The sequence below is a fragment of the Botryllus schlosseri genome, chromosome 16, assembly GCF_051294905.1.
Source record: "Botryllus schlosseri isolate E-star chromosome 16, Bs_hap1, whole genome shotgun sequence".
NCBI classification, from domain to species: domain Eukaryota; kingdom Metazoa; phylum Chordata; class Ascidiacea; order Stolidobranchia; family Styelidae; genus Botryllus; species Botryllus schlosseri.
The window spans coordinates 20899308-20920675 of record NC_137251.1 but is presented as its reverse complement, the minus strand read 5'-3'; the positions used below and the strand labels follow the sequence as shown (position 1 = coordinate 20920675).

General features: G+C 41.6%; 1 protein-coding gene and 1 long non-coding RNA gene across 2 annotated transcripts in view; both read right to left on the bottom strand.

Annotated features, from left to right (window-relative positions):
• LOC145459373 (G-protein coupled receptor GRL101-like) overlaps nucleotides 1–21368 on the bottom strand; it is a 49887-nt gene that overhangs the window by 13276 nt on the left and 15243 nt on the right. Inside the window, exon 3 of the mRNA XM_080338029.1 lies at nucleotides 9907–10067. Within this exon, the coding sequence (XP_080194155.1) occupies nucleotides 9907–10067 (161 nt within the window). The remainder of the gene's footprint in view (nucleotides 1–9906; nucleotides 10068–21368) is intronic.
• LOC145459400 (uncharacterized) lies at nucleotides 15635–20446 on the bottom strand. Its single transcript, XR_013921391.1, has 3 exons — nucleotides 18725–20446; nucleotides 18133–18279; nucleotides 15635–16021 (listed from the first exon to the last, which is right to left on the bottom strand). It is a non-coding gene; the product is annotated as an uncharacterized LOC145459400 (long non-coding RNA).

Here is a 21368-nt window from a genome sequence, read left to right as displayed (position 1 = left end):
CGATATTCGCAAAGTTGATGTTGTCGTTTCCAGCGGCTTTAAACTGTCTCAGTAAACTTTTGAAATTCGATTTCACAATAGGTATGTTCAACGCGTCTCGTACACAATTCGCGTCATGACGCCGTGCACTCGACCCGGTCCATCTTTCGAGGTACGCACTGCACCCAAAGCATTTGATTTTGTCTTCAAATCCTAGCCAGTAGTATCCCTCAGACGCTAAATCGGTGCGTGTTGCGTATGATACTTTAGAGAATTTGGCGAACGTGGCGAGTCTGTATAATTCAGTGCGGTGTGAACCGGAAGCGATATACACTCGTTTCTGTCCGGGCGGATCAGAGTATCTCTCCATTGACGTTATGCCAAGCTCTTTCATAAACATGGGGTACTAAGACAGAGCTTTTTGTGTCTAAACCTGTACCATAGCTCACACATATATATTCCTAGTTTATCCTTGCGAGCTCTATCGATTACTGGTTGGTTGTACTTTTATGTGTGATTGACAACCGTTAGCTGTCGCTATTGCACCATTTATATATGTGTTATACCAGGAGCGGTCAACTTCTGCAATCCGCGGGGTGTGTATAGCAGAGTACCTTGGCGGTGCGTATTGCTAAATCGATGCATTTTTCGACCACCGATCAACATATACAAGGAATAAATCGTATTCAATCAATGTATTTTAGCAACAGCAATGTCACTACAAAGTCATATCTCGCCGATAATAACGAGGACAATGTGGATTTGAGAACCGTATTTTTATACAGGCACCGCCATGTCTGCTTCTCCCTAATCAATTAACACACGGTGCAATACTTAAATAAGATTTCATAGTGGTCTATAAGCCTGATACCCTAAATTGACAGAGATATCAATTCATTACAGTTGTTTTCTAACGACGCTACAGACAAGTATCAGTAAACACAAAACGAATTGTCACACTGTTGCGTCAATTCACCGACGACTCAGTATGAGACACGCTCGACCAACGAATGTCCATGGGACAACCGAAACAGGTGACCTTGCGTGGTGGGTATTTTCGATAACACCGATACGGCAACTTTATTCTCTCTACTGGCAATGTGATGGAGAGCGGCTTAATTCATCAGACAAAGGCTGGAAGCAACAACTAGCAAAGACAAATCTAATGGCCAAACCGACATTCACAGGTATTCGATAGACCCGATCATACCGAGGTCATCCCACTTCTGTAATGGCACGGGTACGAAGCATTTTGAACGGTGTTGCTCGGTCGTGGTTTTTGGCCTTCCAAGACCTCTGTTAGCATCAGTCTATCTCACTGTTGGAGTGCCAATGTCAAACGTCGTAATAGTGATCACTCGCTCATGTGTAGAATATAGAAATTGACGCCTGTCCTATTTGCACGACCCCATGTCTTTTGGTAAACCCGCTAAAGCGGAAAGTCACTGCCAAGCTGGACAGTGGACATTGATTGATCGTTCTCTTGTTTGCGTCGATATTCGCTCGTGCGTGCTTTCATGTCTTTGAATGTATGTTATCATCGAGTGGGGTCATAAATAGACAGGGGGACAAATTTGGTGCGTTTCAACACAATATGCGTTTACCACATCTCATTCCGGCCCGTAACCGATCGTTTACCGCACTTTCTATACGATAAACGTCGCTTTTTACACATAGGTAAGCCGATGATCTGTGAAAACACAGGCGCTAACGTGTCATTTCATTATTCCTTCAACGTCACATGACCACCTATGTAGGCTTTTTGGGTGCCCACCAATACAGTGTTGAAACGTGATCCATAGGGCCCCCACTGCGTGCTATACGCCTAAATAAATATGTTTTGTCGAGTTTACACCTGGTGTGGAGCAGTGAAGTGGGGGCAAGAAGTAAATTAGACAACACAAACCAGTTGATTACATCGATTAATATACGGGGGGTTGATAAATTTTGTCAAGTGACTTTTGAATGGATGTTATTTTTGCCACATAAACCCCCACTCTGTATGTAGTTTCAAATAGTAACGTAATTATTGGTGTTTCGTTGGGTTAAAGGCACTTTGAACGCTGCTGCTTGGTCGGTGGTATGTAGAGTGTATACTTTGTACAGCGTACATCAAGTTGAAATTTTACACTCGTCGGACAAAACACGGCAAACGTCATCGATTGCGACAGTCGATCACAGCTTCTTCTGGTGGAATTTTCCAACTGTAAATCCAAGGCTAGGTCGACGGGGTCAAATAGCATTTCTCTTACGGTAGCACTCCGCCTAGTCAATACGTCCATAGTATGATATTTGTCGCAACTATGTTTTGTTGGGTGGTGTTGAGGATATTTTGCGGTACACGTTTTTCTCAGGTTGCAAGTTACGAGAGGGGAAGACGTATTTTTATATTTATACCGCTAATTTCATTAGATTGACTAGAAAACAATGTCATTTCTTCTGACTCGACTACCGAAATACCTGTTAATTACTGGTGTTGTGTGAGTTAGCTAAATGAAAGGTCACTCACCGAAATCGACCAGACCTATATTTCGCGTTATTCGTGGTGTTTTTTGTTATTATAGGCTGAAAATAAGGACAAATTTACAAAAAATGAAGACATTTTGGCGAAGGTTGTATATATCTGGGAAAAGGAGGAGGACTTTAGTAACCCTATAAATATAGGGATGTGGACATCAAATGTATCGCATTGCTGTCAGCCCACTCGAATATGCGTGTTTAGTCAAACAGGAGATTGACGACTGACACCGTTTGTGTCACACTCGATTGATCACAGCTTGTTTGTGTACATCACACCGCATCAAAATTACAAGCATTCGAACGATGAGTGATGTCCGTTGGGTTTGCTGACAGGTAAAGTTGTTATCGTTGTGAGATGGATAAGATTTTGTCAATATACTTCTTGTGGTGCTGAACCCTATGGCAATAACAACACATGTACAGACAAACCAAACAGAATTCCGCCAAAGGTTCGATACAAAGTTTCGCTGTTTGCTAATGAATATGCAACGAAACCCCGCATATCGCGTAAAGACAGCAGAAACATTTTGCCTGGACGGGGGTGGTCACGAATCGTTTCCGGACCCCGAATTTCATCGGTTTTGAGCGAAGTCGGACTGGACTGCATGCGGCTACGTGTCTTTGAGAGTCAGATTTATTCTAGATTTTACCCTCACAATATGTCGGAATAACGGGACTTGGCGTACTAGCCGAATTTACAGTACACCCGATAATGCACGTCCACCCCTCCAAACACATAGTTACGGGTATGACGGGGACCCGGAAACTCGGGTCATAGGTTATTAGTAATTTCACCGGATGAATTATTTTAGCACCGGTTGATCTTAATGCTTGACGTTTGCCGTGTTTTGTCCGACGAGTGTAAAATTTCAACTTGATGTACGCTGTACAAAGTATACACTCTACATACCACCGACCAAGCAGCAGCGTTCAAAGTGCCTTTAACCCAACGAAACACCAATAATTACGTTACTATTTGAAACTACATACAGAGTGGGGGTTTATGTGGCAAAAATAACATCCATTCAAAAGTCACTTGACAAAATTTATCAACCCCCCGTATATTAATCGATGTAATCAACTGGTTTGCGTTGTCTAATTTACTTCTTGCCCCCACTTCACTGCTCCACACCAGGTGTAAACTCGACAAAACATATTTATTTAGGCGTATAGCACGCAGTGGGGGCCCTATGGATCACGTTTCAACACTGTATTGGTGGGCACCCAAAAAGCCTACATAGGTGGTCATGTGACGTTGAAGGAATAATGAAATGACACGTTAGCGCCTGTGTTTTCACAGATCATCGGCTTACCTATGTGTAAAAAGCGACGTTTATCGTATAGAAAGTGCGGTAAACGATCGGTTACGGGCCGGAATGAGATGTGGTAAACGCATATTGTGTTGAAACGCACCAAATTTGTCCCCCTGTCTATTTATGACCCCACTCGATGATAACATACATTCAAAGACATGAAAGCACGCACGAGCGAATATCGACGCAAACAAGAGAACGATCAATCAATGTCCACTGTCCAGCTTGGCAGTGACTTTCCGCTTTAGCGGGTTTACCAAAAGACATGGGGTCGTGCAAATAGGACAGGCGTCAATTTCTATATTCTACACATGAGCGAGTGATCACTATTACGACGTTTGACATTGGCACTCCAACAGTGAGATAGACTGATGCTAACAGAGGTCTTGGAAGGCCAAAAACCACGACCGAGCAACACCGTTCAAAATGCTTCGTACCCGTGCCATTACAGAAGTGGGATGACCTCGGTATGATCGGGTCTATCGAATACCTGTGAATGTCGGTGTGGCCATTAGATTTGTCTTTGCTAGTTGTTGCTTCCAGCCTTTGTCTGATGAATTAAGCCGCTCTCCATCACATTGCCAGTAGAGAGAATAAAGTTGCCGTATCGGTGTTATCGAAAATACCCACCACGCAAGGTCACCTGTTTCGGTTGTCCCATGGACATTCGTTGGTCGAGCGTGTCTCATACTGAGTCGTCGGTGAATTGACGCAACAGTGTGACAATTCGTTTTGTGTTTACTGATACTTGTCTGTAGCGTCGTTAGAAAACAACTGTAATGAATTGATATCTCTGTCAATTTAGGGTATCAGGCTTATAGACCACTATGAAATCTTATTTAAGTATTGCACCGTGTGTTAATTGATTAGGGAGAAGCAGACATGGCGGTGCCTGTATAAAAATACGGTTCTCAAATCCACATTGTCCTCGTTATTATCGGCGAGATATGACTTTGTAGTGACATTGCTGTTGCTAAAATACATTGATTGAATACGATTTATTCCTTGTATATGTTGATCGGTGGTCGAAAAATGCATCGATTCAGCAATACGCACCGCCAAGGTACTCTGCTATACACACCCAGCGGATTGCAGAAGTTGCCCGCTCCTGGTAAACACATATATAAATGGTGCAATAGCGACAGCTAACGGTTGTCAATCAGCCATAAAAGTACAGCTACCGGTAATCTATACAGCTCTCAAGGATAAACTAGGAATATATGTGTGAGCCGACTCGGTTGACCTATGGGGCACGTTTAGACACAAAAAGCTCTGTCTTAGTACTCCATGTTTATGAAAGAGCTTGGCATAACGTCAATGGAGAGATACTCTGATCCGCCCGGACAGAAACGAGTGTATATCGCTTCCGGTTCACACCGCACTGAATTATACAGACTCGCCACGTTCGCCAAATTCTCTAAAGTATCATACGCAACACGCACCGATTTAGCGTCTGAGGGATACTACTGGCTAGGATTTGAAGACAAAATCAAATGCTTTGGGTGCAGTGCGTACCTCGAAAGATGGACCGGGTCGAGTGCACGGCGTCATGACGCGAATTGTGTACGAGACGCGTTGAACATACCTATTGTGAAATCGAATTTCAAAAGTTTACTGAGACAGTTTAAAGCCGCTGGAAACGCCAACATCAACTTTGCGAATATCGTTGATCGAGAGCACGAGTATCGGGTTAGGAATCTCGACTTGCGAAAGGAGTCGGAGCGTCGCGAAACCTTTGAGAAATGGCCCAGCTATCCCATACCACGGGCGGTCGGCGAGTTGGCAAAACAAGGTTTATTCTACCTCGGTGACCTGGACAGAACGCAGTGCTTCAACTGCTCCGGCGTTCTACGCAATTGGAGGCCTACAGACGATATATCTGAAATACACTTGACGTATCGCTCGGATTGTTGTTTCGCACGTGGCGACGATTCGGGGAATGTGGCGTTAACCGAGTACGAACGAGACAATTTGGATAAGTTGCTTGACGACAAAATACGACGTCTCACTTTACATCTGCAAGAACCAGAGGAACCCTCCGAGGACGAAAAGCGATGTCTTGAGCAACTATTTCCTTGTCTTAAACCCGTGAACCCTCTCATGTCGTCGTTGTCAAAAAGAATCGCAACGTTCCACAAGGGCTGGGAACCGAATAAAATTAGAGCTAGTGTTGAACAGTTAGCAAAAGCGGGGTTTTACTACGTTGATTCGGACAGAACCAAATGCTTTTACTGTGACGGCGGGCTTCGTTGGGACCGTGAAGACGAGGTTTGGACAGAACATGCAAAATGGTTTCCGCAGTGTGAATACGTACTCCGAACGAAAGGTATCGAGTTTGCGCAACGTATCGAAAAGACACACCCTAATCTCAATCGCCCTGTGATTAGAAACCCCATAACCAGGCAAGAGTTGATCAAACGTCAAAAATTGATCTGCGGAAACGTCAGTCGCGTGATCGGGCTATGAGTTGAATAGTGGCGATAAAACGATTGTAGTGTATCGACACCTATTTACGAGACTTGTGTAACTGTGACTTTTGTGCTGATAAAACTATCGACAAATGAGATTGGATTTCGTGAATTGTAAAATTATTTGAGCAATAAGAAGATGACGGGGGCGCAGTTGCTTACTAGGAGAGTCAGTCGGTGTGAATAAGCAGGCGCGTGGTCAGCAACGAAATACAGTCACTATTTCTGAGGTACTCGAGTCAGTTTTGTCTACTATCACAGTTACCAACGTGCTTGAGCTAGACAGTTTTATGGGGACCTACTCTTTTATAATTAGGATAGAAAGCGATATCACGATACTGACATTCCCTTAAAACTACTTGAGTACTCCAAAACCATATTTTGTCATTCCGTTTGAAGTAAATGTAGCATGTGTTGTAAATCGCTCCAGCTATCTCGATAACCTCGCCAGAATGCGTAGTCTCGTCTGGATCTGCAGTGCTCAGCACATTGTGTATACACAGAGAGGGACTGCAGTGGCGACTTGCGTCAGTCGAGTAGCGGACGATGTCGATTTCACACGCGTTCCAAAGTACATTTTTTGAGAATGATGTACCACCACCTCGGCTATTCCCGGTACGACATGGGATCATTTGGCTGTACTAAGGTGGGCCCGTCATGGTCGAGTGCGCTCGATCTTTTTTCATGGTAGTTTGGGGCGCTTTTACTATTCACATGTTTACACACGCCCACGTATCCACGTAATAGCCTGCACAATACCATCATAGGGTCATTTTTCCGATTTGGCTACGTACCCGACTTTTCGTAATCTAGGCCCACATTTTGCGTTACTCGTGGTGTTTTTTTGGAAATGTTGAGCTAACAAGGAGGACAAACTGACAGAAAGAGAGTACATTTAGGTGAATTGGGTGACATATCTGGGAAATGGAGGACATATGCTCCCCTAAATGAGGCCGCATGGTAACCCTATTAGGAGGGTCGACGGGGACATCAAATATATCGCACTGTGTTGCTGTCAACCCGAAAACGCGAGTTTTGTCAGGTCGCAGATTGATGACTGACAGCGATTGTGTCACGCTCGATTGATCACAGCTGATTTACGTACATCACACCGCATCGTTGACCGTTGACCGCATGTTTACCGGTAAAGTTATTGTCATCGTTGTGTGATTTTTACCAATATACTCCTTGAGGTGCCAAATCTGATCGCACTAATAACACCTGTACAGACGAACCAAACAGAATTCCGCCAAAGGGTCGATACCAAGTCTCCTTGTACGTAAATTATTATACAACGACACCTATATTACAGCAGAACAATCTTGTCTGGACGGAGGAGGTCACGAAACATCTCTGGATGCGGCCAAATGGCCTTGAGAGTCGGATTTATGCTGTATTTTACCCTCACAACATGTGGAAATAACAGGACTTTACGAGCCAGCCGGATTTTTTGGACTTTTATTTAGCAACCCGAGTCGGGGTGGAGTCAGATTTCGAAATCTCCCCGCTCATCTTTACACCTCACCGAAAGAAGGCTAGATTGCCTCACGTGATCTGGCACAATTCATCCTCATTATTGCACCACCGCATACAAAGTTTCGCTGTACACAAATTAATGTACAACGACACTCCCCTTACAGCAGTGTCTTTGAGAGTTGGATTTATGTTACATTTTACTCAGCCTAATATATGGAGAAACCAGTACTTTACGTGCCAGTCGGATTTTTTGGACTTTGATTTTGCAATCCTATAGTCGCAGTGGATTCCGATTTCGAAATCTCCCACTCTACTTTACACCTCACCTCAGGCTATAGATCGCATAACGTATGATCTACCACAATTCATTGCCATTATTGCACCACCGAGCGCGTTTCAGCCAAATAAGGTCAGCCCACTGATCCCAACGGGTCATTGTTATGGCAATTGTGTTGCGGTTACCCGATTGTTCTAAACAATGCCGATATTTCAGACTTGGAGGACATATTCTAGGTGGATCAGCACACGATCAATATTTTAATTTATATTTTCGGAATCGGGGCAACAGTAGCTTTCGATCAAGACCAGATTCAATAATTTCTGCGCTCGGGAAGATAGCTTTTGGGTTGCCAGAAATCCTACAGTCGCTTACGCAAAACAATTTTTCATTCGAGCCCCGGCGAAGCGGAGCGAAGCTGCAAAATTGATCGTTGCCATGTTTAATTTCTATAGTAACACTCTGTCGAGTCAATATATCCGTAGTATGATGCTGCAAATATGCTCGGCGGTGTTGGCATAACATGTGTTGAGGATATGTTACGGCACACACGTCAACACAACTGACTGTCTGTAGCGAAATTAGTCGAATTCGAACGACAGTGCGTGGCTGCCGAAGCAATAGTTCCTTAGCATGATATTGTAAATATGCTTGGAGGTGTTGTCATAACAAGTGTTGAGGATATGTTACGGTACACGCGAACACAACTGATTGCCTATAGCGAAATGAGTCGCTCTCGAACGACAAGTGCGTGGTGAGCTCGCGATCGATCGTACATACCGGTAAAGCATGAGTTCGACAACTGATCGATTCAAGCATACAAAAATAATATGCCCGCGGTAAATTGTATATCATTTACAGACACCGGCATGATTACGCTTGACCAGACGTGAAGCAGTAAAAGAACCCATCACATTGTTTGGTTGGGACTGTCTGTCCTAAGACGCTAGAAAGCGGTAAAGGTGTGGAACAGCAGTTTTTGCTTGCACCAATTACTACAATATCGGAAATTAACACGTTGATGCGAGTCAAATTGAGAATGAGCTATTTCTTTAATTACTTATTATACTCTAAATGTTACTTTATTCAAGTTAATCTATGTCGGGGGCGCCTAATACCTATTTCTAATACACGACATTCTGGTTCTCGATATGACTCAAAATGACACACATATTTATAACCAGAACATTTCTCCTTACTATTTAAGTCGACAACAAAGCAAGAGCAAATACGACGGTATGGAACAGACTACAAGCGTCACTATGCACAGCCGAACGTATAGACACCTAAAACACGCACCAGGATCTCATGGATCAGAAGAAAACTATACTGACGTCACGACCGGCAATTATTCCTATGACCCACCGTACACGAAAATGAATCAACCGCGGAACAACAAGTCAACCAGTTTTACGGGTTATTGTTCCCAAGCCACGAAATTGGACCACGGAACAACAGGTCAGGGCAGGCAACTATGATCACCGTCGTGTACGACCGAAGTCAGCTGTGAATCGTGGAAAAATACAGTAAAATTACAATGTATTATAATCAGGAGGCGAGTGGAAAAGTACAAGTAGAAGTACTCCAGTCTCATGTCTGAGTACAAAGGTCAATCCAGATTCTTTGTTCGTTTTCTCTCTATCGTTAATTATTCCCCCTTTTTTTATTGCCGCACACAAGGTCATAAAAGTATTGCTGCAAAATTGAAAATGAGCTAATTCTTTCAGTATCTTTTATATTGATAATTCTTGTTTGTTTAAGTTAAATCGTGTTTTGGCACATTCCGCACATCTATATTACTACTCACACTAGTCCCCGAATTGGGAATAACACCTGTATATTGACGAAACTGTCTGCAAAGAGTGAATCTCACCGGATATTTTGATAAAGCCCATGATACATATTGGCATCCAGCAGAGAAAGTCGGATAGTAGAATTCTCGTGAGTTTCCGCTGCATCATTTTGTTTTGCTTATCCCGTTTTTCTTGTAGGGCACTTCTTCGTTGCACGACAGCTTGAGAGTCGGTAGCTTTTCTGGAATGTATGGGATTATGTAACAATTTTTTGTCTAAAATTGCGGTGCTTGCGGTGTTCCAGAAAACGCTTTAAGTACCGTAAGCCAGTCTCAGGGTTCCCGGAGGTCCAGACAATAACTACAGCCATGGACATGATTTGTGATGATACGTCCGTCTTGGCCGTTGCAGGCAATTAGCCGCCATCAGCAATAGAATTATTACTGTTGTGGTGGTACCAGGTGAGTATCGGACGGACTCGGATAGGTTTAGGACCTCGTTTCGCACAATTGTGATATAGTCGGATCGGATTCGGATCCTTTTGCAGATTTTGTTTCGGATATTTTCGGATTGTTGTAACTTCTGCTTCGGATATTTTTGGATAGTTCTGACCAGACGTGATTTTTCATGTCAAGTCAAAAGTGAGCCGTAACGAGCAAGTCACCGTTTCCGTAGTATATTCCATATTATTGTTGTGATTGTTACATTACGAATCACACGGCCGTTGTTTTAAATTGTTACGTAATACTTCCATTAGTGCTCATGTTTAGAAGTCATCGTCACGCATAAACCAATGGAGGAAAATGTCAAAAAAGAAAGATCATGGTTGAAATTTCAAGATGATTTGAAGCATTATTTGTTTACTTAAGTCCTTAGTTTGTAGTGTTTAAGTAATAGAACTTGAGTCGACATTATAGAAAAACACAAGGTGAAATACAAACACTCGGATGAGACATACACAGTGCAATTTCAAGAATACCTGCTAGCGAAGCTCTGTGATATCCCCAGAGGTGGTCAGTAACGAAGTATTTCTACTTTTTGGAAGTACTCAAGTAGTTTACCTCTACTTCTGATACTTAATCAAGTAGATCTGATTTTCTCTACTTCTACTCCTACTTCGTAATATTTTGAGATCTACTTACTTACTTATCGCTATTTTCAGTTTGTCAAGTAGAAGTAGTTGAATACCCCAATACGAAAGATAACCTGAGGAATTTCGGGCCTGTTTTCACGGAGTACCAACATTCAATATCTATAAAATTCAAGTAAACCAAGAAATTTTGTTGCGCTTCGCGCACGGTAGTTATGGACTGACAAATATGTTTTCACAAAAATATCAGTGAATATAATTAAGGTACCAGATTGCTTGGTTCCGCTCACACCACATTGTCGCCAATGTCAAATATTTCGCCACAGTAAATATGGCCCACCATAACGTTTGAAACTACCGTTTCGCAATCTAGCGATTATCTATCATATCGTAATCTAGCAACCCATGACGTGTCCTGCTAATCTGGAAAATCCGACTTTTTTGAAAGTTACACCTGTTTTAGCAGAACTCACTTGAAGCTTTATGAACAAAAGACATAAAATATATTTTCCGCTTTTTAGAAGTGGTAGTGGTATTTGTATTTCACTTTCAATTCCGAGTATCATACTTTGAGTTCTAATTACTTTCAGTTCTTTTGTCTGCAGAACATACATGTTGAAGCATAAAAGCAAGTGTAGTAATGCCTTTATTTTCCGAAAATAAAGCTACACTAAATATAAAGTTTACGATCCACAATATTTATTATTAACGTATAATAATCGCGCAAAGTGTTGAAACCGTATCCGATACAACTTCTCCATATTGCTTCTTGAAAAAACACGTGAAATATATTTTCAGCTTTTCAGAAGTAGCATTTATATTTCTCTCTCAATTTCCAGTATCATTCTTTGAGCTCTAATTAGTTCCAGTTCTTTTGTCTGGGAAGATACATGTTGAAGTTTAAAATCAAGTGTAGTGATGCCTCTATTTTCCGAAAATTTAGCAACAGTATATGGCATTTTACCGATCCGCCATATTTTGTATTAACGTATACTAATCGCCTAAAGCAGTGGTTCTCAACCTTTTTCACCTCGCGGACCGGTGAAATTTCCAAAAATGTCTGGCGGACCGGTGGACTTTCAAAAATTGAAATGAAGCCAAAATGTAAAGTATGCAACCGTTATTTGCAATTATATGGTGCTAGAGAGTGACATTTAGAGGGTTTTGATCGTAATTTTAATTATCTCCATGATGGTATCCATGTGATTTTATGGTACTGAGTCTGCTGTGTCGAGGTAAAATTCCCTTGTCCAGATAAACGTGCTAATGCCCAGAGTCGTTTACGGTCTTTCGCGCCGACGGCCATGGATTTAACGGACCACGCCAACTCGATTCTTCTGTCTGACAATATCAAGAGAAGAAGCGTTTCGGAGTCGAACCAAGCACATTACCGCGCTATCTTGCTCATTGCCCACAACCAGCACCGTAACTGCCGCACCCCAAACCCCCCAATTGGGGGGATCCGAGCTCAAAGGGGGCCCAAAATTATTTCGTGAATTATCATAAATCATAAAGTATTTTTTGAAAATTTATGACAATTTTTCAAAATTTTCTCGCGCTGCGCGCGAATTCAATAAAGCCATTTATCTTTATTATTGGGTATTGGGCCATTACCGCGCCACGACCCACCAAGACATACAATCAAGTTTTAGGCCATATAACATGCGACTCCAAGAAGTGTGCCAGAACGATCGGCAGCGAGAAAACCTTGGCCGAAAAGGTCTATGCCCTTATGCTGACCGAAGACTGCGTTCTATATATAAAATACACATAGGTTTAATTGTCCATATAGGCGCCTAAATGACTGACGCCGAGTGTTCCTGTCTTTGCAATCTGAACCTCACAAGACAAATACCATCCCGCTGGGAAGAAATTTATGCCAGTGAAAAAATACCAATTTGAAATCGTGTTCGTCTCTTAGTTTAGGAGCCTACGTTAGGGCGATTCTATATGTTTTGATATAGCAGACTGGAAGTCACGAAATAACATATGTAACGAAGTCATATCAACGGGTCCGCCCGCCAGAAGATGTTTAATTATTATTCACGGGCCCTCCCGTTTTCAAGACACTTCACTCAGCTCTACAGGTAAATCTAATTACGTGAGTAGAGAGGAAAATAAATTGATAGCATAATATATATGCAATCGCTGATCTGATTGACCGATTTTATCATAAATTATCGAAAATTTTCGCGCTCCGCGCTCGTTCACAATACAGTACAGATGATTTCGTGACAAACGCGAACAACGTGATGGGGGGGGGGTCGTTTTATCACCCTATGGGAGCCCAAGACTCACGTTTTGGGGGCCTGACGAGGTACTGTTTCGTTCCTGCCAACGGGTATACGCCTGAAGATGTTTAATTATTATTGAGTGGTCCTACCGTTTCAAACACACCTCACTCAGCTCTACCGGTAAATCTGATTACGTGAGCAGAGAGAAGATAAAAATTGACAACAATATAGGCAATTCCCGATCATACTGACCGATTTAATCATGAATTCTCGAAATTTTTTCGCGCTTGACGCGCTTAGGCGACAAAAGCTGATTCACTAAAAAACTCCCAAAGAACATGATAAATAGCGGTAAAGAGTGTATCGCCGGAGGGGGGTCTGGGGGGCGAAGCCCCCCAGAAGTTAGGTCTATAACCCTATGGGGGGCCCAAGACCAAAGTTTTTTGGGGGGGCCTGACGAAGTGCTGTTACGGCCCTGCCCACAACCACCAGACGCGGCTACTCTGGAAACTACGAACAGAACGCGCCGCACGAATACACCTTACAACAGCTATACTGGTCATCCGCAAATCCGAGCCAAAAAATCTCTTGGTCATCCCACCCCAAAAACGTCGGTCTTGGGCCCCACACTGCGATAAGTCAAACTACCGGGGGCTTCGCCCCCAAACCCCACAGTTGGGTGGATATTTTCACCTGTACTTGTGAGCACGCATTCATCCTACTCTGTGTAAGCCAGTGGTTCTTAACCTTGTCTCCAGCGCGCCCAGGGGCGATTTGGATTCTAAAGGGGTCGGAAACGCCAAGCGGGCGATATGGGGGGCGCTGGGCTCAGGGGTCGGTACGGGGGCGCTGACGAAAATGGCGTCGCAGTAGATGGTGTAGTGGGGGCGTATGATTATATAGTAGAAGAGTTCTATATATCCCCGAGTTCTCATTACAAATTAACACTCGACAAAATCTGTCAAATCTTGAAATTCTTCGTCGCGTCTCGCGCGAAATTTACACTTACGCTGCTTCCATGAATGCACTGGTTTAGTATAATTCATGTAAAATAAATTGCGCGTACTTTTGGATATCCAATTCCCCATTAAAACACTCCCGTCACGCTAGCTCGGGATATTTCCCTAAAAATGTTTCGAACTATACTTATTGTATCCTGCAGCGCATATTGTGTCGAAACAGTTCAGATGGTACTGCTGTACGCTACCACTTTTGAGAGTGATGCCCTTTGTACATTAAAGATGATTTGAAGCTTTCCGGCCAAAATGATTATCGAAATATAATTGTATTTAAGAGCTACAAAATTATTTCGCAATAATATTTCTTCATCGTATCATAAATGATATTACTGTTTAGTTTTGTCACCCACAACGCGCATGAGCGTTATATAATATGGTTTACTTTGTTTGGAATACATTCATCTTAAAGCTAAGAGCTGGGTGCAGTACTAATTCAATGTAAGAAAAGATCTCTGTTGCATTCTCAGTTGATTTACTAGTAACACAAAACAATGAAATTAAAACCAATACAATCAACTTCCCCGTATATTGCCAATCGCGGAAGTAAAATCGGGATGTGTATATCGGGCTCGAACCAGATGGTATGAGCCGGTAGACCTACCCGAAGAACGTTATGAATAACAACCTTGATTTGATCTCGAATATAGCACATATATAAGTTCGTTAATTACTCGAGTGGTCCTCAGGAGCAATTCAAGCCCGAAATATTTCAAATAATAAAGTCCCTACCCGAAAAGACCTACCGGACTTCGACCACTTTCCCATTGTTTTTTACTACAGTATTTAAAATAGGGGGCGCCAGACACCCAGGCAATTTTTGAAAGGGGGCGCTGGAGGAAAAAAGGTTAAGAACCACTGGTGCAAGCAGAGAGTTTATGTAGCTTAATCGCAGCAATAGCAAAAATTTTCGATCATTCATGACTGAATCGGTTTTCTCGCTGCCGAATATTGGCACACCTTTCTGAGTCCTATGTTAGCCTAAACGTCATTATGTGTTGGTACGACGTGGCGCGTTAATGCCTGACGCCGAAATGCCTATTTCTATTAATCATGCGTAGCCCATTTCTTCGAGACTGGCACCAAGACATTTACCCAGCAAACACTCGATTTCCAGTTGACTTCCTGTGGAATAGCCGCAGGGCGCCCAGCGTTACTTCCCTGGAGTGGATTTGTCGACTACTAGAAGCGTCCTAAACACTTCCTGAGTTGGTCTACTATGGACGTGAAGTGACTCCATATGGACTCATTGGATCTGCTGTGAACGTGACGTGACTCCCTATGGATGCGTCAGACCTACTGTGGACGTGACGTGACTCCCTATGGATATGTCATTTACCACCTGTTCTATTCCTCAGGATTACCATATCAGGACTCCCCTTCACACCTGGTGCAATTACATGGAATTCAACATCATATAAACTAACGAACTTTTTATATTGGGTTACTGAAAAACGTCAATTGTAAAATACAAGTACAACATTAACTAATGAACTATTTCTTGTTAACAAAGTTCAGGCTTACGTGAAAAATCGATCAGGAAATCACTACGAATAAATGTGTCAGTGGGATTTTGTATATAACAGCAAGTTCTAAGTCAATTTTAAAATACCATTACAAACATTTCAATTGAAGTGCATCATGAAATTAGAAATGAACGTGTCACATGACTTTGAAAAAGTACAAATGCTAATACAACTAAAACAGGGAAAAGCATGGAGCAATCATAAGTAATAATTTACATTGCATATTATAAAACGATGGATCATTTGCACCGCATCATGTTAAGAGCGCGAGCGCGTATTCGCAATAAACTTGGTTGCAACAACAGTTTTCTTCTTGGTCTTTGTTTTGCCTGAAACATATACAACAATGTCAGCAAATCATTTGTAGAGCAACTCTGCTGACATAGCACATGAAATTTCTATTTCCTCATGCATTAATTGTGATATGTCTTGTGATCCGCTACTTCTACTTGTGCTTAGTGATAATTTATGACAATACTACCATGTCTACTCGAGTGCGGGGAGCTTCTGACGTTGTGATACGTAGTATGCAACCCGTCAATCAAATTAAATTGTGGAAACACCCCAAGTACATACTTCAGTACTTTCCAGAACTTCTACTTTACCTAAAATAGTTTTGATAAGCCGTGTATATCGCTGCTTGAGTGCTTGAACCCGAGTAGAAATACATTGCGTTACTCTTACTTGTACTAAAATACTGACGCTACAAATATTTCTAATTGAGTGCTGAAAATGATTACTTTCCCTATCTCTGGTTAAAAGCATACAACTACGACATTCCTCAAGTCTCCATATTTTGACCGTGTCGACACTTGAAAGTAGTTTGATGTCTTGTAAATCGCAATTTATACTATTTAGTACGGGTACTAACGATGAATACTTTGACCACCTTCATTTGGAACTTACCACCTACTATAACTAGGGCTTGCCACGAATCTGAATAGAGTAACGATAAGTCGAAACAGATGATCTTTTTGGGTACATAAATTGTACTCAACAAGAATTAGAATTCCGATTCCATGTACCACTGCGAGGCCTAAAAACATCGATTGGTCATATCGCAGAACACGGCACATGTAGGACGTAGCTACGCACGATCGTGTGAATGACAAATGTATTGTCTCAAAGTACAATAAAATAGGAATTATTTTAAATCTAAAAAACATTCTTTGATATGATGTAGAGTCGGTATTCATTTTCTTTGAAGTCGCATACGAGATCGATATTTCAACTTTTCCTTGTTCATAATGTTGTCACATCATATAGAGCAGAGGCTTCAAATTCAAATGGGGTCGCAGGTCAATTTCAGGATTTTTGACGACGCAGCAAGATAGGGATATTCAATGTATAATTTCCATGTAGGCGGGAGCTTGCAGACAGGCATTCCACAAACATTTCGAGAATGTAATTTACTATTGTATTATTCACGTTTGACACGAAAAAAATCACAGTTTTGAATATTTCAATAAAATTATTTTTGTGCTGGGCATAATTTGTTAAAATAATGAGTTATAGAGATAATGCAATAGGATGCATCATGACATCGTCAAACTCTGGGTTATAATATTGCAGTTGGTGGACCTTTGACGCGTCACAGTTTTATGTCGAGTATTTTAAAATCTACTGAAATTTGATCTGGTATCAGAGCATTTGAGCGGTGTAGCCTAAGCCGGGTTTTGATATAGTCGTGATAAGTAGGCTGTTGCTACTGTCATTACCGAAGTCAAATTAATTCAGAATTAGCTGTTGCCTTCGATTATTATTGAAACATATCAATAACAACTTTAGCCATAGTAATAGCATTGTGTCTTAGCCTTAGCGATCGCACCCTTCATGCTACCAATAAGATTTCTAGCAGCCCAAAATTTATCTTCAACACAATTTCTGATGGTACCTATATTAAAATCAGATAGTCAATTCACATAAAATTGCGCATAGCAAAAGAACCACAGCATATAGGTCTAATCCCACGATGCATATCATACCCTCTGATGTGGTGCTTCGTACCACGAGAGGGTCTACGGGCCCTGGTTAAGAACCCCTGGGATAGAATAGAGCACAAAATCTTATTTTAGAACTTTTTACTTCATTTTCAAGTGAATTTTACAAGCCTGGTAAATGGCTAATTGTACAGCAGTTGAAATTCAAGGCGTTGCAACTATTTCAACTCCAGTGCAAACAATAATTACTTTGACCATCAACTATGATTAAACGCTAAGAAGGCCTACGCAACACCTCAACCAAATCTACTTTTTAAAACTTATTATTTGTATACTTTCCAGAACTGCATTATCTACTTCCATTTCGAGTAGATCTAACGCAACTTCAAAGTTGTTACCTCTAGGTGTGTATAAATCCATAATATTACATCTACTTCAGTTCAAAAGATGATTACTTTCACAGCCTCTAGTTTCCATGAAGTGTATTCAATGTTTTATACCTTCTGACTTTTTCCTGAGGATGACGCAGCAACGCTTGTTCCATGTGGATGTAGTTCTTGCGAACGTTTTAGGTTCCAGTCATTAAGACATTCTTCATACAGTGTTGTCGTTGTTGTTGAACACTATCAATTGAAGACATTGCCGATCTAAATAATCAAAATTATTATAATGTTTGTAGTGAAGCCATTTGTCAAGAAGCCAAGCCAGGAATCTAGAATATCCTTAAAAAAAACAAAGACAATGAAGTTCAAGCTGGACCATTCCCACATTCTACTCACTGAAATGACTAATCAGTAGGGCTGAGCACATTGGTATGGTTACTCAAATCTCGAATGAGCATCAATTCTTATGATTCGAGCCAAGTATGTGACTATTTTCAAGACAGCCTACTGAAATTACACGCTCTATGCCACTATAAGAATGCAGTTTATATTAAAATTTTAGTTCCACTCAGCACGTTTTAGCAGCCCGATTGCGAACCAACGTCAATAGTATATTTCCACATCATCGATGGCATTTTTTTCAGGGTAATAAATTGCTAATTAATGAACAATCATAAATCATCATATATAGTTCGTAACTTCAACTTACATAATTCAACATCTTGATCCATGAACAATGCACCACTGCGGCGCCTTCCTCTGAAGTTTAGAACTATACATAACATTGCCTGTTCAATATCTAGTCTCCTGGTAGAAATGAAGTAACTTTGTATACACAAACACAGATATGTCCCATCCATATATAGTAAGAATCCATTGATAATAAGGTTGTGTTTTCTTATCGACGGCAAGATGACCATGAGCAATCAGCCTTCCTTAGGGCCCATCCATAGCCTACTTTTTCAATACTGCTGCAATGTAGGCAATGTTTCCGTGTATATATACTAATATCGAAAGTTATAATCAAGCAATAAAAGTATGCACGGAGGCCGTGCCAACATTGCGGTAACATTGCCAACAACCCGTCTGCACCAGGCCATGAACATGTTAAGTTTATAGAGTTTATAATTGGTTTAGTGTTGGAGTATCCTTTGATTAGAGCGAGGTTAAAGATGGGCTAACAAACTAATATAATGTTGTTCCTAAAATACCCTAAATATAAACCAATATTGCCATAAATTCTTACATGTTCACTGAAAGCCTCAATTATTTTACTAACGCTATTATAGATGGTTATATACTGTTGTGGACACAAAAATACGAAAATGGATGGTAATGTGATGCTACATCTTCATGCATCCACAAATTCAGCAATCTCACATTCCATAAAAGAACATTCCACATTTCTATTAGCCTACATAACATTTCAAAATTCAGCATATACCGATATGTTATTAAATACCGGTACATTACTTTATGCGGCATCTGGTTTGCTGATTGGGTCCTGCAGTCCTAGGAAATCCTTGTAAAACTTTTCACAGGATGCACATGAAATGTCAAGTTATTGCTTGTGAGACATTATGCAACAGAGCACAATAAATCAGACTTCTATGATCAATACATTAGCCTATCATATAGTATCAAATTAACTACAAGTATTATCGGCTTGCATGAGTTACCGATTAGCAGCGGGTCGATCAATTTCGTCTTTAGGTGATATTACAGCCGTGTCACTATAATCATATAGTCGAATTCATTATATCGCATCAGCAGTTCATGATGATCGAGACTGTTGCTGTTTATTAAATATAGCACTCAAATACCAAGCTTCCTGCCCTTCCGGTACTCATGATAGAGACATCTCACAATCCACGCTGTTAACGTTTCCCATTATGAACTAAACCATTACTGTGATAAATTCGTCCCTCCGCCATTGCTACATACGCTGATCAAATTGAATTACAACGCGCATGCGCGATGCTCGCCAAATAGAAGAAGGCAGGCTTCTGGTTTTATGGTTGGATGAATTTGAAGCAACAGGCGTGTTCGACTCCATTATCGAAATAGCCGAGAGGATTGCTTACTGCGTTGTTCCGTGATTGGAATAGTCATGACAATCCCATCATGACGATTATCAAGTTCTGATGTCGGAAGATTTCACATGCATTACGAGTATTTGCCCCTGATGTGGGCATTTTCGACCCAGTAATGTCACAATATAATAAGCTACTGTGTCTCTGTATCGCACATTATATCGAGCCTCTTTAGCACTGTGCGACCGCAATGATCGATAGCCGGGCATGTGAAGTTCCACGCGATGGGAAAGTCATCACCATATCACCATTCACGGCTTCACTCCACTAGATTTCACTTATATCATGAGTGCATTCAACACGACTTATTTAGCATTGACTGCAGAATAATGCACATTTGAGTTCATAGAAACTATTTCCCAGTATAAGGACATCCAAATCAACTCCGGTGTAGGTGGCATCCAGGTATCACACTATTATGACATCCACTGGAATGGTCATTGGTGACTGGCATAGGAGAGCTCCAAAAGTTACTTCCTCTGGGGGTCACTTGGAGTTACATAATCGGACGTCAATTTGTGACTTACTGAGCAAGTCCTCAGTCACTAAAAGTGGGACGTGGGACGATTGGGCACAATTGTGGACGTACCCGTAAGTCTGTGGGAGATCGGGTGTTTGCTGGGTAGTGACAATAAGTCACGCAAAGCCCGAAAAGAATTTAAAAAATGTTGGAGACGTTAAAAAAGAATTCGCTATGATTTATGTTCATTTTCAAAATGATTTTGGGCCGTTTTAAGCTCGGCCATCCTCTAATTGGAAGGTTTGGGGTGTCCCAGTTAGGGTTCTCCACGATCGAATGAATCGAAAACGAATGATCGCGCAAACTGCGCTGTTTAGCGATGAGTCAGCTGGTATCATAGTTCTGTACTTGCCGCTCGCATGTCGTAAAATGACACGTCTTGAACTTCAAGTCAAATCGAAAATTTTGCCAGCCCTAATGTTACCTCACGAAGTTCTGGATCAGTTTAAAATTTGACGTTTTCTTTATTTTATCAATGGACAAGCCTTCAACATTGCATCTAGAAATTACGGTATGAAATTGTAATTTACCTGGCGGACCGGCAGGAATATCGTCGCGGACCGGCGGTTGAGAACCACTGGCCTAAAGTCTTAGCACCGTATCCGATATTCCTTACAACTCCTCCGTATTGCTCTTTGAATTAACTATGTGCCTTATAATCAGGACTGTGGAGTCGGTAAATTTTACCACCGACTCCAACTCCGACTCCGACTACATACATTTTCAATGGACCGACTCCG